General features: G+C 49.7%; 1 protein-coding gene across 3 annotated transcripts in view; it reads right to left on the bottom strand.

Moving 5' to 3' along the window:
- Positions 1-461: 461 nt before the first annotated feature.
- The window catches only part of KIAA0355 (KIAA0355 ortholog), a 75,895-nt gene continuing 59,454 nt past the window's right edge, over positions 462-16,902 (bottom strand). For 2 of the 3 annotated variants that reach the window (XM_029924515.1, XM_029924514.1), the window contains 7 exons: positions 15,324-15,421; positions 11,253-11,378; positions 9,199-10,232; positions 5,833-5,998; positions 4,992-5,129; positions 3,497-3,575; positions 462-3,068 (listed from right to left, as the gene is read on the bottom strand). In XM_029924515.1, the coding sequence (XP_029780375.1) occupies positions 2,760-3,068; positions 3,497-3,575; positions 4,992-5,129; positions 5,833-5,998; positions 9,199-10,232; positions 11,253-11,378; positions 15,324-15,421 (1,950 nt within the window). In that variant the 3' untranslated portion in view covers positions 462-2,759. Of the gene's footprint in view, positions 3,069-3,495; positions 3,576-4,809; positions 5,130-5,832; positions 5,999-9,198; positions 10,233-11,252; positions 11,379-15,323; positions 15,422-16,902 lie in introns of those variants that run through there. The other variant, XR_003903604.1, reaches the window with a different exon arrangement.

Here is a 16,902-nt window from a genome sequence, read left to right as displayed (position 1 = left end):
AGTGAGACTAGTCCTTGTCCCTGTGCGGTACGATCTCTTTGCAAAACATGGATGCCTGGCGGAGCGGGGGGTTCATCCCTGGGCTGCCCCTTGGAAAGGCTGGTTGGGCAGTGCACAGTGCCCCTGGCTGGTGGATCGTGGGTACTGGCAGACCATAGCCCAGGGAGAGAACTGGCATCCCTCCAGGCGGTCTCCCCCACCATGACATTGGCTCTGTCCTCACAGAGATCTGTCCCAGCTTTGGCCTGAGGGATGCCGGCTGGAGAGGGGTGGCAGTTGTCTGCTTCCTGCCCACCCTCCCCAGCTCGTCCCAACACTCCCAGGGTCCTTCCCTCTTGCAAGGTTGCAGGAACAGAGGGCAACCTGACCTCAAAGGCAATGTGGGTGTGGCTTTTCAAAGGAAGGAATGAGGCGGGCTTCTCACATGTCTGCTGCAGTTCATTTTAAACAGAGATACAAAGTATTATTAAATGTATATTTTTAATAAAGCCAATAGTTATTTTGCTTATAGGAGCTTTAAAAGTAAGATACAAAATGTAGAGTTCCAGTTTGGAAGCGTTGTAACTATTCACACGATGTCCTGCTGATGCCCGAGCAAGGCGGCCACGCCCGGCCATGCAAAGGACACACACACTCACACACGCACACACATGCGCTTTGGCGAGAGCCCTCTCCCGAGCGCAGCACCTGAATCACCAGTGTTCAGAGCAAGCGGTGCTGAGAACACAGCACCTACAAGGAGACCACACACACAGTTTCACACAGTCTCACAGCCTGTGGAGATGCAACTACAAAATGTCCTGCTTCGTCGAGCAAAACGGACTGGAAAGTGACAATTAGCGGTGTCGATGTCACCTGCGCTGGGGTGTCAAGGGCTGACCTCTGTCCAGGGTGAGGTCCTTGGGGAGGCACTATTAAAACAAGAGTACTTCAGGATAATAGAACTTGAAATACAAGGTACTGGGGACATGTCACTGAAGGGAACGGAAAACTATCTTACGAGGGAAACGGCCACAAACGACTCCAACAGAGATCAGAGCACACACTGACAGCTCACACGGACGAGGGCCACGCAGGGTGGGTGCAAAGCACGTGCCTGGAAAAGTCTATGTACAAAATAGTTCTCTGTAAACATGGTGAGGTGAATGTTCGGAACCCGCGGTGAAAGGATCCGGCAGCAATGGCATCCCCCACAGCACAAGACAGCCCCCAGGCCCGGGAACAGCCTGGCAACACAGCGCTGACAACCCGGGCGGCTCGGCTCAGACACCCTAAGGGTCCTCCGGAATCGGTGTGTATACACACATATACATATAGCTTTTTTCTTTTTGGTATTTTTAAATATAAATTTACTTATATCCGTAGAAAAATGAGAACATAAATGTGTTATTACAATCTTCGTTGGAAAAGCTTATGTGGAGTTAGAAAGAATAAACCATTTATTAGTAGTTAACATATATATTAAAATGGTTTAATGATTTAAGAAAATATAAAAAAAAATATTAATACTGTCAAACTTTCATACCAGAAAATATTATGGATTTTTCTCAATTAGACTTTTTCAAAGATGAAATATGAAAAATTTAAATAAGTTTTATATAAAGAACTTCTGTAACCTCAATTAATATACAGTGGGATATGTCTATTCTATATATATTTATTATTATCATTTCTCAATTTAAGCACCATTCAATTCTTCTGGATCCACTCTGGCTGGAAAATATCCTTAAATCCACAGGACGTCATCTACTTAATGGCACATGTTAACTGAAAATGAGGTGGTTTTCTGTTTTTTGTTTTTTTGAAGAAAAGAGTTTGGATTAACCCCCATCTACATCTTAGCGGGTTTGTCTTGAGCCAGCTCACACAGGTTACTGCAATTTCAAGTGCAGGGGTCTCTGGGCAGCCTCTTGACCACACCCCCACGTCCTGAGACGTGTCGAGGCCCCTGGCTGCGTGCGGGTCTGCGGGCCGCGGGTGTAGCCAGCTCCTGCGCATGGCCCGTGGCCCGCTGGCTCAGCCCATGCACATATGCCTCTGGCATCAGTTTTGCGATCCTGCTTTTGTAAATCCAGTAAGGACTGCGCCCGTGGGTGCTGCTGGGGCGGCGAGGGGCTGCCCACCCACAGAGAACCCCAGGTGATTGCTTCCGATCACAAATATTCTATACTTCGCCCATTTTGTATAAGCTTAAATAAAGATAGTGTTGAACAGACCTCCAGCCTCTGTATTTGTTATCTTAAAATATTTGATGCATTTTAGGCAGGAGATGTTTTAACTAAAAACCTATATGAAAAATAGCTATAAAATACAGTGATTGGTGTGGTCATCACTCAACGTGTTAAGAAGGGGAAGGGGAGGGTTTCAAAAGAATGGTCAGTTTTGCTCTCGGCTTTTAGGCTTGATGCCTTCCCAGCACGCGCAGTGGGACTACAAACTGAAGAGCTGTGTTTCTCAAAGTGTGGCCTCTGGCCCACCTGCAACAGAATCACCGGACAAGCTTATTAAGCTAGAGGCCCCCCAGCATCCCTCTGCAGTCAGACACCTCTGTCTCCAGCTAGCCCTCCAGGGGTCTGATGCCTCCAAAGTTTGAGAAGCCAGGCCTTGAAGGCGTGGAGCTGCCATCTACCCCCATCTCCAAGGATCCCTGCCTGGGACAGGGGCGCACTGGTCCTCTGGGGGGCTGGTTCCAGCTAGTCAGCCCTGGGGTGGGGGCGTGGGCCCCACAGCTCCGGGCGGGCCGGGAGGCTGGCCCTGGGTCAGTACTGCGGCAAGTAGGCCGGCCGGCGCTCCGCCTTCCCAGGGAAGGCCTTGAAGGCCTTGGGCGCTGCCTTGTGTGCTGGTGGGGGCGGGGGCTGCGGCGGGGGCTGCACGTAGGTGAAGGAGGCGGCGCCGCAGTCGCTGGCCGCGGCCCACACCGGGGACTGCAGCATCTGCAAGGTGTCGTTCCACTGGCCGCCGGGGCCGGTGACCGAGTAGAGCGGTGCGCTTGGGCTGGGCAGCGCGCTGGGCAGCGGGGCAGGGTGTTGCCAGGGTGCTTTGGGCGGCCACGTTTTGGTTTTGTTATCCTGAGAGACAGAAGAGGGTTCTTAGTGGCGTTTCTGGCAACTTACTGTCTTTTCCCACCTCCCCAGGTCTCTGGTCCTGACGCCCACCTAGGAGACAGGGTGCGAGCCCCACACCTCCCCACGGTCCCGGAGCAGCCTTGTCCAACTGAACCTGCAAGGCCAGAAATGTTCTGTCTGCGCCGGTCAACGCAGGAGCCACTCACCACATACGGCGAGGGCCACTAAGGAACCAAGGACTGCTGCGATTCAAACAGCCATGTGTGGCTACTGTCACCGTGGATGGCACAGCCCCAGAGCTTCCTGTACCCTTGGCTCTGAGTCAGCTGTCATTGCTTTGAAGCCCTCTTAAAACGGAAGCTTTGGAACTTTGCTCACAGTCTGCACCCCGGAGAGCCGGCCCTCCGCGGCCAGATCAGGGCCCACGATACCTGGTTCACGTCCTCCACGGTGGTGAGAAGAGGCGGGGAGGGCAGCGTGCCGGTCTCCTGCTCCCCACTGCTGTGCTTCCTGGAAGAACCCAGAGCTCAGCCCAGCGGGCACCTGGCTCCCCACCCAGCTCGCCCCCCGGGATCACCCTGGCCACCTGGCTCTGGTGGCTCTGGGCCTGGTTCGAGGTGGGAGTGGCACGTGTGAAGATGGGCACTGGCCGTTCTACTGGCTCGGGCTTTTGTTGATCTACTCAAGGATGCTGAGTGCTTACCGTGCCCTGGGAGAATGGGACTTAAAAGACTGTCAGTTTGAGCCACAAGCACGAAACCCGTCTGCTGCAATGCTGAGCGCAGCAGTCAGGGCAGGGCGGAGCAGGCCCAGAGCCCCGTAGATCAGCCTGTCCGTGCTCCTGCCAGGGGACAGCAGTGCCTGTGGAGGGGGTGCCACACACTGATGTCTAACTGGCCTCCCCAACGTCCCCTGTCTAAAACAGACACTTAGACACTGCCCCTGGTCCACCCTGCTCCTCTGGCGGCCTTCTGTCTCGGTCATGGCACCCCCTCCTAGAGACGCTCTGGCCACACAAAAACTTCTTCCCTCTCACACCTACCCCACTGCCAATTCCTCACCTTCCTTTTGTTCAGTCTTTTGCTCATGAGAAGCCTCCTTGACTCCCACAGTTTTCTTCATCATCTCCAACCCATCCTGACATATTTGTTTGTTTATTTATTTTGAGAGAGAGAATGAGCAGGGAAGGGACAGAGAAAGAGGGAGCGAGAGAGAATCCCAAGCAGGCTCTACCCTGGCAGTGCAGAGCCTGACTTGGGGCTTGAACTCATGAACCATGAGATCATGATCTAGACTGAACCCAAAAGTCAGATGCTCAACTGACTGAGCCGCCCAGATGCCCCTCTTGTCTTTTCTCTCTCTCTCTCTCTCTTTTTTTTTTTTTTTTTTTTTTGAGTAAGTGCCATGCCCCACCTGGGGCTTGAACTCATGACCCTGAGATCAAGAGTTGCATGTTCTACCGACTGAGCCAGCCAGGCACTTCTACTTTTAAAACTTCTTGGACCTGAATATACTCCATTATTATTTTTTTCACCACAGACACAGGGTCAGAGAGGGCCCGGCCACTGTCTGGAGCTGCCAAGCCTGACTGGAACCTGGCTGGCCTCGTCCTGGTCCTGCCCCCCGGGCGGCGCAGTCCAGTATCCGCAGACCCCAGAACCCTTCTTTGCCGCATACTGGTGTTTTGGGCTACCACTTGCAGGAGACTGTCCTGCCGGCAGAACCCAACCCAACGTTAAGTTACCTGGGCTACAAGCCTGCACGGTAGCCAGAGAGGGCTGAGCAAGCCAGCAGTGGCCGGGGCCCTCTGCCTTTCCCACACCAGGCTGACCGGGAGCCAGGGCATCCCCGAGCTTTCCAGAGGAATCAGCTGTGGATCGCATTCACGTGCCCCTCTGTCCTCTGCACTCAGAAACCTTTTTATACCTTCTCTGCTTGACAGCAGCGACGAGGTCGGGCCCTGAAAACATGGAGAACAAGCTGTCCCCGTTGGCGGAGGACGTCTCATCACTTGAGCTGGCAGAGTCTCCCTGAGCACCCGACCAGCCGCTGTGCAGGCTGTCCCTGAAAGCCAGAGAGAGGAGGTGGACCCGGGGCTCCCGCAGTCTGCCCGGACCCCGCCCGCCCCAGCCCCGGCGGAGCAGGCTCTACCCCGCAATCACCCAGCGGCCGGGCAGCGGTCTCTCATCCCCCCTCTACACACCCGAGCTGTTCTTATCTTAAAAGTAACATGTACTCATCGCTGCCCCTTAGTCTCCTCCGAAGACTGTGCTCTGCATATGAAATTCATTTTAGAGCGACAAGGTGAAATGATCTTTGGCCGTTCGGACTTATTAACCAGGCGGCAACACGAAATGTGCGAAATTAACCTCCAGTTGTCTTTAGGATGAAAGTCCATGGTTGTCTCACTACACTGGCCGCTGGATCACACACCTCTGCTCTTCGGAGGCTACAAGAGCCGCACTCCATAAATCACATGGGCGTTGCAGTAAACATGCAATTACCTCATAAACACTAGCTAATGAGTTCCTGGTTTAGGGCAGAAGAGCCATGTGTTGAAAATTATCAATTTATACTGATGGTGCTTACAGGGACACATCATGCCAACTGGCATCTAAAGAGTCCGTCACAGAACTCTGATCTGAACATTTGACCAGACGTCACTCTCACGTGGGGCCTTGGGAATGAACTGCTGGAAAGAGTGCACGAGGGCCCCATGGGGGATACCCAGGGCCCACACTCTGCCCCTGCCACACGCAGCACTCACCCTTCTGTGAAGAACTCTGGAAAAGGCCAGGTCCGATGGGCATCATCCATGGGTGGCCAGTGGCCCCGGGGGTTGCCTGGGCGGCGACCGTGTTGAACTTGCCTTTTCTGCTGCATTGCCTGGCTCACTCCTGCCACGTAGCGTGCAAACTCAGGGTCCGAACCCACTGCGTCAAGACAAAGGGACAAGTAGGGGTTAGGGTCACACTGGCCTCTCATTTCCTGCCCCGGCTTCTGAGGATGTGCTGGTCACACACACAAGGAAAAGTGGCAAGGATTGCCCGGCAGCCCGCCATGGTGAGATGGGATTTCAGCCACAGATCTGAGCTGGGGTGTGGTGTGTGCACAGGGACTGTCGGGAAGGGTTATGCCTAGGACAGAGGCAGGCTGACTGTGAACGAAAGACAGAACACGCAAGCATCCATGAATAAATGTTAAAGACAAATACCAGATACTTAAAAAATATCCAGTGTCTGGTGCTACGTACTTAACAACTTAGAAAAGCAGACGATGTCTTCAACGAACTGATAACCCGAAAGTTATCAAAGCATCAACTCGAATCCAGGATTTTCCTAGATATTGGATGGCAGACCTAATCGTTCAGTCTGAAGATAACAAGAGTGGAAATGGAGGAGACAAGGCTTCAGAACGCATTAAGAGGTGACTCGAAGCATACTGGACAGGGCCATGTAAGGGTGCACAGGAGGGAAGACAGAATAGAAGGCACGACAGAAAGAGTCAGACAAGTTACACAAGGAGACTGCCCAGGATCACAAACTGAATTGGACTCAGCAGTGACATACTTTTCGGCTTTAAGCTGGCAAAGATATCAGTGCACAATCGCATTATTGGCCTGTCCTCAGGGCCCTGCCATAGGATTGCTGGGTGAGACTCCCCTGTGGGCACTGCACAAAGACGCCCACACCAGGGCAGTGGAGGGGCTGGGCTGAAATCGAGGCCCCCTTCTCAGTGAGTCAGGCCACGCCACCAGGGCCGAGAGTGCCTGTGCAGGGGGCACTCCACTGTCCCAGGCCCTGCCTGAGAGGGTGCCTTCTACGATTCATCTATCCAGAGGGGTGCCCTTCCTAAATTCAGGAAAAGGACTAGAGACCTTATGCTCTCAGGCAGGGTCTGCGGGAAGGTACATCAAGGACCTGCAAGTCAGAAAGGAGTACCTGAAGAAAAAGCTCAGGGTTCTTAGGCTAAAGGCATAAAGGCTGCCTCGGCCTCAACACAAATCAAAGATGACAAAATTTTGCCCGAGCACTGTTTATACTCTGGATTTAATTACATGACCATCAAAAATGTCCAGACTGTTGAACAGCAGCTGAGAAAGCGTGCTGTGCCCACTCCGGTCAGGGGCTCCTCTGTAGCAGGGTGGGGCTGCCTGCGCCCCGGGGCAGGGCTGCCCGCATCCACCCCCCAGCCCCGCCCCAAGACAGCAAGAGCAAGCAAGGAGGAGCAGCTGTACGAGGGATTTTTAGGAGATGTAAGAAAACATTTCTTTCCATTAAGAGTTAATGGCAGGTTGTTTTAGCAGCGAATCTCCTCTTCTGTTGGTTATTTCTATAAATATTTGCTGTAGTTATTTATATTTCACAGTATTCTCCTTGTGAATGAGATTATTTTCTACTCTGTACACATTTTCCTAAATGAGAGAAAACAGTAATAGATTCTATGTATTTATCTTCTTTCTACCTGCCTTACCGACTCACTTACTAATTTTAGAAGATTTTTTTATTGAGTATTTTTTTTCCAATTCTACTGCCAGCAAAGAGATGCTTTTTTTTTTTTAAATTTGTTTATTTATTTTTGAGTGAAAGAGAGAGCGTGAGGGAGGTGGGAGGGGCAGAGATCCGCACTGACAACAGAGAGCCTGACGTGGGGCCTGAACTCATGAACTTGAGATCATGACCTGAGCCAAAGTCGAAGCTTAACTGACTGAGCCCCCCAGGCGCCCCCAGAGATATGCCTTTTAATCTATCTTTCCCTGAAGCTTATACGTGTCTTGCTGTATTTGCTGGAAAGTCCAAGACAAAGTTACGTGCTGTTGGTAGTAACAGCTGCCACCCTGTCTGCGTCTGGATTTTAACTGGAATGATTTTTGTTTCACTGTACAGAGTACTACTTGCTACTACTGGCTACCGGCTTTTGGAATCTTTTTTTTTCTTTTTTTAATATATATTCAAGAAATTTCTTTCTATTCAGCTCTTACTTTGAGCTTTTTTTTTTTTCTTTAAGGAATTACTGGTGTCTTTTATCTAGAGTCCTTACAGCATCTGTCGCAGGAGTTCTTCCCATTTGCCTGGTCGGCACGGTGGGTTACTCTACAGCGGCAGCGTCCCTGACCCCGTGCCGCTTTCCGCCCCTGCCGTGTGCGTGCGCCGGGGCGGCATCGCCACTTCTGGCGCACTGCGGGACTGTCTTGCCCCTACCTGCGTTCATGAGGAGATGACTGTAGTATGCTTTTTCAACAATCCTTGTAGAGTTTTTGTGGTGAAGTCATGTTGGCGTCGTAATGGCCGTTCTGACCTTCCGCTGACAGGGGCCCACGCAGGCCTTCCACTTCTTGGTACAATTTTGGTAAATGTGTATTTTATGAGGAAGAAGCCATTTTCCACTCAGTTTTCTAGTATGCTGTCATTGAGTCATATGTAGTCACGTCTTACACTTCTTTCAGCCTCTCCTATTTCTGGAGTGACAGCTCCTTTCTCTCTCTTAATCCTGTCTCTCTCTGTCTTCCCAAGGCTTACAATAAATTGGTGTGTCTATTTGCTGGTCTTCAAGAGATCCTTCTCTCAGATTTTATTTACAATTTCTACTATATTCTTCTTTGAAATTTAATTAATTTTGGCTTTTTTCCTTTATTAGTTCCTCTTCCTAGTTTATTTTTGTTTGTTTTAAAGTTATGTTTCTAATTTCCCAAGAGAACTCTGGTGGTATTTTCAGTACTCAGGCCCGAAGCCTTCTATGAAGGCAGGAAGGTACTCCGCCACCTGCCACAGGCCCGAGAGTCTAGGCAAAGAAGAGTCACCGAACAGGTTGTGTAATCACAAAGGACCAGCCACCTTGGCTCTCACGAATGGGAGGACCCAGACTGGAGCCCACTTGAATTATGGGACTTGGAGCTATTCAAGTAACTTCTCTTAGCCTCAATTCCATCCTCTGTGTAGTGAGAGAAACCTCATTCTCACCACTGCTGCCTACCTTTGCTGGAGGTGCCCCATGATTACCAACCGACAGTGAGAAAGGGTCTTTGAAAGGAAATTAAGCCAGTCCCCCCCAAGTAAGATTGTGTCAGGCCTTAGGAAGTCCTCAGTGATTTCATTTATCTGAAAACCCCAAGGAGTAGGGGCGGGTCACATACCTGCAGGATCAAAAGGCAGAATCTCTCCCAACATCCCAAAGACTCCATCACTTTGGTCACGGTTTGGCCAGGTGTTATTTCTAGGTCCCTGTGGCTTCTGCCCCAAAACCTCCGACATCACATTATCCATATAGCTGCTCACCAGACCCAAGCTGTACAAGTCAGAACTGAGATCAGATATGCCAGGCCACTGGCCAAGAGGAGACAGACCTGCTCCGACAGGCTGTGCGGGCTGCTGGGATGAGCCATGGACCCATTTCCCAGGGGCCCGAGGCTGGGATGGGGGCTGCTGAGGTCCAATGGGTTGGAGCAGGTGTTGGTAGTATTGGACCTGGGGCTGCTGTTGCTTTGGGGACTGCTGCTGAGCCGCCAGGCCTGGCTGGGGTGTCAGAGGTGTGTGGGCCCCAGCCTGGGGCAGCCGTGGTGGAGGGGGCACCGGCAGTGGTGGCTGCTGTGGCTGCATGGCTCCTGCCTTCTGTTCAGTCACCATGGCTGTGGCAGCAGAATTACGCCTCGTCACCAACGGGGAGCCCTGATGTGACTGGCCCATGTTAAAGCCCGAGAGAAAATCGATCACTTCCTGCATTTCCTGATCAGTTGGTAAGTTCATACCCTTCTCATCCTTGCTGTCGTCCGTTTGCAGGAAGGTGTCATGCCTCTCCATGAGAAAGCCGTTGGCCATCTGATTACTGGGATTCTGAGCAGGCTGCGAGGGGTCTGTAGTCCTGGGGAAGTTACCAATGTTCAAAATGCTTTGTAACCTTGAGTCAATGTTACTGGGCATTTTGACCTTCTCTTCTGAACACCCAGCTATGAGGATGTTTTTGGAAGGGGTATTTGGGATGGAGTAATTTGTGCTGCTGCTAGAGCTGGTACACGAAGTTTTCTTGGTGAGCCGGGAGGTCAGTTTGGAGAACGTCTTCTGCAGGCCACCTGAAGATTTGTTTCCATTCCCAGAAGGCAGGTCAGCCTGATTCCCAAAATCACAGATCTCCCTCTGAAGCTGGATCTGTATGCAGGGTAAAGCTTGCTCCCTGTTTAAACAGAAGTGTATTAAGCATTAAAAAAAAAAGACAAATATACAGATTGGACAATGAAATGATCTCTATGCCTTTAAGGACAAAAACAATATCTCTGATTGGTATCAGGTTCCCTTACATTATAGATAAACGAATACCCAAGGCCTTTAAGGGTATATAATTTAAGCATTTACTATCTGTATTTATTATAAACATAACTGACAGCGTCTAACACGAGGTTGTGAAAAGTACATTCAGATTCTGGCCGGAGGAGTCTGAGTGAAGCCCTCTAGCCACAGCACCGAGTGAAGAGGGGGCGGGTGGGACGCGCAGGTGGCAGAGGCCAGCTTTGTGTTTGGAGGACGAGGATAAAGCCGCACAGCAGACAGGGTGATGGAGCGGACTCAGCGACACTGTGCAGCATGGCTGTCATTGCAAGTGACTTAAAGACACTGCTAAGAACAGATGGTTGTTGCTTCCAGGGTTTTCTGGGAGCTCTTTCTAGTACTGACAGCTCCAGAGACAGAAAGGGTACAGAGTGGAGGCAGGTGACAGCCGGTGGGGCCAGTGTCCTGGGCCTCAGCACTGGCGAGTTAAGGAAGGGGGCACATGGCTAGATGTTTAAGATCCCAACCATTCTAATGTCCATAATTCCCAGAGACAATCTTGCGACTGTCAGCTGCTTTCAGATAAAAATAAAGCTGACGCAGGAGATAAGTAAATTTTGTAAACATTTCTCTGCTCATAAGGTGTAAATGAATTGTGTTAAAATCCTCTTGATGGGCTTACTCTCGACTGATAAAACAATGAAGGCAGACATGTGACGTAACGCGACTCTGGGTAAAGGGCAGAGAGCAATTCTTGGTATTATTGCAACTCTTCTGTAAAACTTGTTTACCAAGAAATTCACTTTCTTGCCTTCCTGACTCACACACTATCAGCGACGTGTGCACACGTGAAGCCACCTGTGGTCACTGTATCCCTAAGTGTGGGCCTGAGCGTAATGCACGTCAGGTGACTGGCGGGGACACCGACCTCCCTGCCCTCCAGCGGTTGAGGTCCAGCACAGCGGTGTAGAGCACGTCCACCAGCCCCAGGGTCTTCTCGGGATCGAGGCTTCTCTGCAGCAGGGACATGGTTGCGGGGTCCTCTTTCAGGCACCTAGGCATGAATCGAGCTGCGTCAGTCTAGGCTACACTTCCCTGAAAAAGTGTTTCAAGCAAGTCTCCTACTAAAGGCGACCACTTTTACATGCTTTTGGCGCCAAATAAAAATCGAGCAATTGAAGAGCAGTCGGAGAACGCCAAGGCTGACGCTGGAACCTGCTGCCCCGCACAAGGAGGAGGAAGCCCTCGGGGCCGATCTCCCTGGGTCTCTAACCAGCTGCTTCAGAGGAAGGGAAGGTCGGGTGGGGGGGATGCCTTCTGAGCACCCTACTGCCCTCTCGCTGCCCACACTGGTCCTGGACCTGCCTTTCTACCCTACTCTGTGCAGACTCTGAGATTCCACACAGTGGCTACTCCTTTGCAAACCCTTTCCAGAACACTCTGCTCCCACTTTCTCGTTAGTGCTTCACTCCTGCACCCAGGAAACTACAGATCCATGGAGGAAAAACCCTCACCCTCTGCCACCCGGACTCGCTGCAAATTTCAGCAACAAACGGCCTTCCCATAAATGAATGCTTTCCTCTTCCAATACGACAGCCTCAGCCGGTGTCTTCTCTCCCCAGAGCTCTGCCATCCCTGCTGCCGGCACCCCTCCTGCCCCATCACGGCTCTCAGATAACGGAGAAGACACGCGGGACGAGACCTCCTCCTGTCCTCCCGCCACGCGCCCTCTTATGACTGCTCCACTCCAAGAAACGCCCGGCAGCTGTGTCTCAAGACCACCCCCGCCCCGCCTCCTCCCCCACACAGCCAGAGCGGGCCCTTACAGCACAGATCAGAACACATGGCTCCTTGCTGAAAACCCTCCAGGGCATCCCCTCATGACCATGACCGACATGAATTCAACAGCCCTCAGGGGTTCTGTGACCTGCTCCCTCCTGCCTTTCTGGCCACATCTCTCTTCACAGTCACCTCCGTTCACCTTGTCTCGGACACAAGGCCTTTGCCTGCTCCCTGCATATGTTGGATTTGCCCACATCTCAGGACCTTTGCTTTTGCTGCCTCTGCCAAGACCGCTCTCCTCTGAGAGCCGCTGCCCTCACTGCCCATTCAGGGAACCTCCTCCAAGAGGCCTCCTCGGAGAGGCAGAACCAGGAAGATGTGGTCTGTCTTTTGCTAAGCACTCTGGGAGTTAAATGGTGAAATCACCCCTTGTGAAGACATCTTAAGCGGGTAGCGGCACTCTCCAATGGGACTTAGGGCTTGAGAAGAAATACGTTTGTGAGGACACGAGCCAGCCAGCTTCAGAAATATGGCAAAAGGCAAGCTCTGCCAGTGCGCAACCAGAGCCTGGGTTCTGGGGAGAGAATGCTGGCCAGTGGACCTGGCAGGGTCCATGCACTGGGTCCTCTCAGCCTGGAGCTGCTGATTATTAGGACCTACTTGCTCTGTGCTCCCAAGCCACTCCTGGCTGTCACTCGGCTGGTCACAAATGTTTGCCCACTAAGAGAGCAATTGCTGCTGGTCATGCAGAAAGAAGTACTACACTTGCTGGTGAGAATAATTTCTCTTTCTGAAAATTAACAAATTGGCACTTTTATTGTATCCATCAGTCTCAAGAGTTGATCACTAATATCCCCTTCAAGAGACTAAAATCATTCCTTTGGTAAATCATGTAGACTTCTACTCTGGATAAAAATCCAAGACCCTCAGGGACCCTACAAATCCTGTGTCTCTTCAAGACCACCTCCCACATCTCCAGCCGGCCAGGTCAGGTCATCCCACCCCGCAGCCTACCAGGCTTTTGCATCGGCTGTTCCTTCTTCCTGGAAGAAACCCTCTCCCCTCTGTTCTGAGCATGCCAATGCCGTACCTCCAAAGCACTGCTCACGACTGACCTCCTCATCCAGAAGAGCCTTCCCTCCCCCAGCTTGCCCGTTATTCTCCATTGTACACCATTCTGCTCTAATTCCCCTCACGCAAGGGGCACGACTGGAACGGAACTCGTAGCGTGTAGCTGGCCCCTCGTGCTCCCTGTCTAAGGGGGCAGGGGCCCTGTCTGTCTTCCTCACACTTAAATTCCGAGAGCCAGACAGTTTTTGCCACAAGTAGGTATTCAGTGAGTACTTGTTGAAAGAAAGACTGGATACCTTCTACGGGGCAGAAAGATGGATAGCTTAAATAGGACAATTAAAACATCTAAAAAAGGTATTATGAAAAACATACTATCTGGCAGTGGGACACTCCATTTTATTAAAAGAAAAGCATATACTAAATTCTTGACTGGCTTTGCTAATAATTTTATTTTTCCGAAGGTGGAGTAAAGAAATCGCTTCTGCTTGTGCTCTTCTCAACAAACAAATACTTTATACTTTGATAGAAACAAAAATGTGTATTTTAAAGACTTTGTATTTTTACCAAAAGCAACCAGCAGAGGGAGCCTCTCCAAGAAATTACAGTCCATAAGGTCTTTCCTGGAGGCGCAATGAATTACAAAGGAAATCAATCATACATGGAGGGTTCTGGAACCAATGAATTGCAATTAACCGTTTAAGTACTAGCTGTTTATTTTCACCCAATTATTCAAAAGTTCAAGCCTTTTTCTGTAAAATGGGAATCCTGGCTAGATTTAATCTTTTTCAATAAGAACCTGGGAGGGGCAGCGAGGAAGAACTTGAATTGGAAAACAAATTCAGGAACACAAAAAATCTTATAGAAAAGTGAGCTTTCAGTTTATTGTTTGATAGGAATGAAGATGCATACACAAGTTAACAGTATGCCACCTCAGTAATAAAAAAAATTGGGAGGGAGAGGGAGCTCAAACAAGGGAGGTTTGGGGACATGAAGTGAACCGCCAGCCTTCACTCGGTGTATTAGCAAGCTCTAAAGCTCTGGGCGGGGTCCCCACTGTGCTCTCACATTTCCAGGAGCAACGGCTTAAACACACTTGACTGCGTTACCCAGCTCCCATTTTAGTCCACCGGGGCACCAAGAGTGCTGTCACGCCTCACCATCTCCATCTCTTCCTACCTAAATGTTCTGAAAATGTTCTGTATTTTCATTCACACCATAATCTGAATAACAAAAGTCTGCCAACACGTGCTTGGTTTTTGCCATTAATACAGTTGCGATGCTGATCCTTTAGCCGAATTTCTCTGCACATCGCTGGGAGCAGCCCCAGAGGGGGTACTGTCGAGCTGCTGGGGTCAGATCTCTTCTTTCAGGGCTCCTGACACACTGAGACGCCCTTCTGAAAGGCTGTGTGACTTATTCACTTTCTGTGCCCCTTTTTGTATGGTCTGGCTCAAACCTTTATTTTTTTATTTTAAAAGTTTATTACTCTAAAACAATATATCAACACTATGGGGCAAAATGACATCATACTGTTTCTTTACTCTCCCTTTATTAGGTGAGGTGACACATTTTCTTCATCTATTTGTTGATTACCTATTCATGCACCTGTCCATTGTCTTACTGATTTGCAGGAATTTTAATAAACTAAGAATACTTTATTATAAGTTCATAAATGTAATTAAATAATTAAAAACAAAAATGGCTCAGTCCGTCCCCAGATTTGTAATGGCACGAGCTCAAGATCATCAGGGTTGTTACTGGAACAAACAAAAGGAGAAGGAATTTTATGTTCCTTACTTAGCTTTAGAGACGCACTGGTGACTTAGGGAAAACGATGTACTCTGCTCAAAAGCTATGGACTTAGTAACAGAGAGAAGATCACACTGCTCACTGTCACCCAGGAGCACACAGCATTTTGTTACATTACTGGTCAGTAAGACGACTTTCCAGACACTCTGGCTTCCTCATCATGACTGAAAACCATGACCCACGGTGTGGACACCCCACCGCTGCCCATGAAGCCTCGCGAGGAGTAAGACCTGACGAGTCACCTAACACGGGATTTGTCCAAAACAAAGCAACCTTTTCAAAGATGTGCAAACTTCAATCAGAGCTTAGGCTTGAGTTAATGTAAGAGACACCTTACCACGTGGACGGGACTTGAACCACAATTCTGGAACCCTCTAAACTGATTTGGGGGGCATAGGCTTCTTTATTTTCAATCTGTGCTGTGTCAACTACCACCTAAGAGAGAGTGAGAAAAACAACGATCAGCTTTCAGAGAGGAAAATGGATCGCAAACAAATCCAATCCGAGAGCCTGCTGACACTGAGGGGCCCGGGCCGGAACCACGCCCGGGGCAGCGCAGCTACAGGAGGCCACTCGAGAGCCCTGGGAAGACAGAGCAAGTAAGAAAGATGACTGAAGACAGCAACGCTCAGTAAACAGAAACCGAACTCTGAGTGCAAGATGTACCGAACTTTGCAAGACTTTTAGTACTTTTTCCAAGCTATAAATATGTTAATTAGGAACTATTTTGTTTCTTCTATTTTTTTTACTTCATGCAGTTGAGAGAAGGAAAACCGTCATTGAAAGTAGAACCTCGGCTTCAGGAAAGCCCATTTGTGATGAGTGAACACAAGCTAGAAGGGGTGAAGCTTTTGTTTTTAGAAGATCATTTTGTCCTCAACCATCGAGAAAAACAGTAGTAGTTCAGCAATGCAGAGCCGACTCTTCTCTCAAAGATTTCTTCTTATTTGGAGGAGAGTCTTCAATATTACACAGATGATACAGAAGCTCAGTAAATTAGACATTTTGACAAAATGATGACTATATTTTCAAATAACTAAAAGAATTTAAGAAAAAATCATAAAGCATTTTAAAAGTAATCTGTTACAGGGTGCCCGGCTGGCGTATTCGGTAATACGCCTCCTGATCTCAGGGTCCTGAGTACATGCCCCGTGCGAGTGTAGAGATTACTTAAAAAAAAAAAAATCCACATCTATCTATCTATATTTCAAAGCCACGCAGAGTTGCTTATGATGATTCCAAACTCAGTCTCTAATGGAGCTGATTTTCACTGCTGTAAACAGGGTTCCCACAGCTGGACCGCAATGTCCTTTGGAAAAGACTTCCTGCCCAAGTAACAGCCATTGTTGGACCAGGCAGGTGTTTCCTCTCCCCTTCCATCTCCAGAACCATAATCTAAAGTTTCTTTGTCCGTCACACACAAAGGTGCCCTGGGAGCAAGGAGTAAGGAACTGGAAGAAGTTTCTGCTCTCTCAATAACACAGGACTTGTTAATTTTTTTTAACATACAATGTTTTCCCCAGACAGACTGTGCGTCCTTCTGGCTTGTTTGACCCACTCCTTTCTGGACAACTTCTCCCCAGGGCTCTTGTAGTTGCAGCAGACATGATCTTTGGGAATATGGATCAATTTCCTGAAGCCAGTGGGCTCTCACATACGTCAGTGGGGGGTCTCCAGCTTACTCCTCCTTGTTGTCGGGGTTCCTGTATTGAGGGCCAGATCCTAAAGGAAGCCTAACTCCCCACTGTGGTTGGGCCTTCAACCCAGCCCTGCACAAGGCAGCGCCACCCTGAGCTGGACCACCTGAGCCTTTACCCACATGAAGCAAAAGAACAGCATCCTCTCAACAGCTCCATTTACGAATAAAGTAGGAATTAAAGTAATGAACATTTTTAAAAAATTTTCTTAATCTCTAA

The sequence above is a fragment of the Suricata suricatta genome, chromosome 16, assembly GCF_006229205.1.
Source record: "Suricata suricatta isolate VVHF042 chromosome 16, meerkat_22Aug2017_6uvM2_HiC, whole genome shotgun sequence".
Taxonomy (NCBI): domain Eukaryota; kingdom Metazoa; phylum Chordata; class Mammalia; order Carnivora; family Herpestidae; genus Suricata; species Suricata suricatta.
The sequence above is the reverse complement of the archived record's forward strand: the minus strand, read 5'-3'. Positions and strand labels throughout refer to the sequence as shown.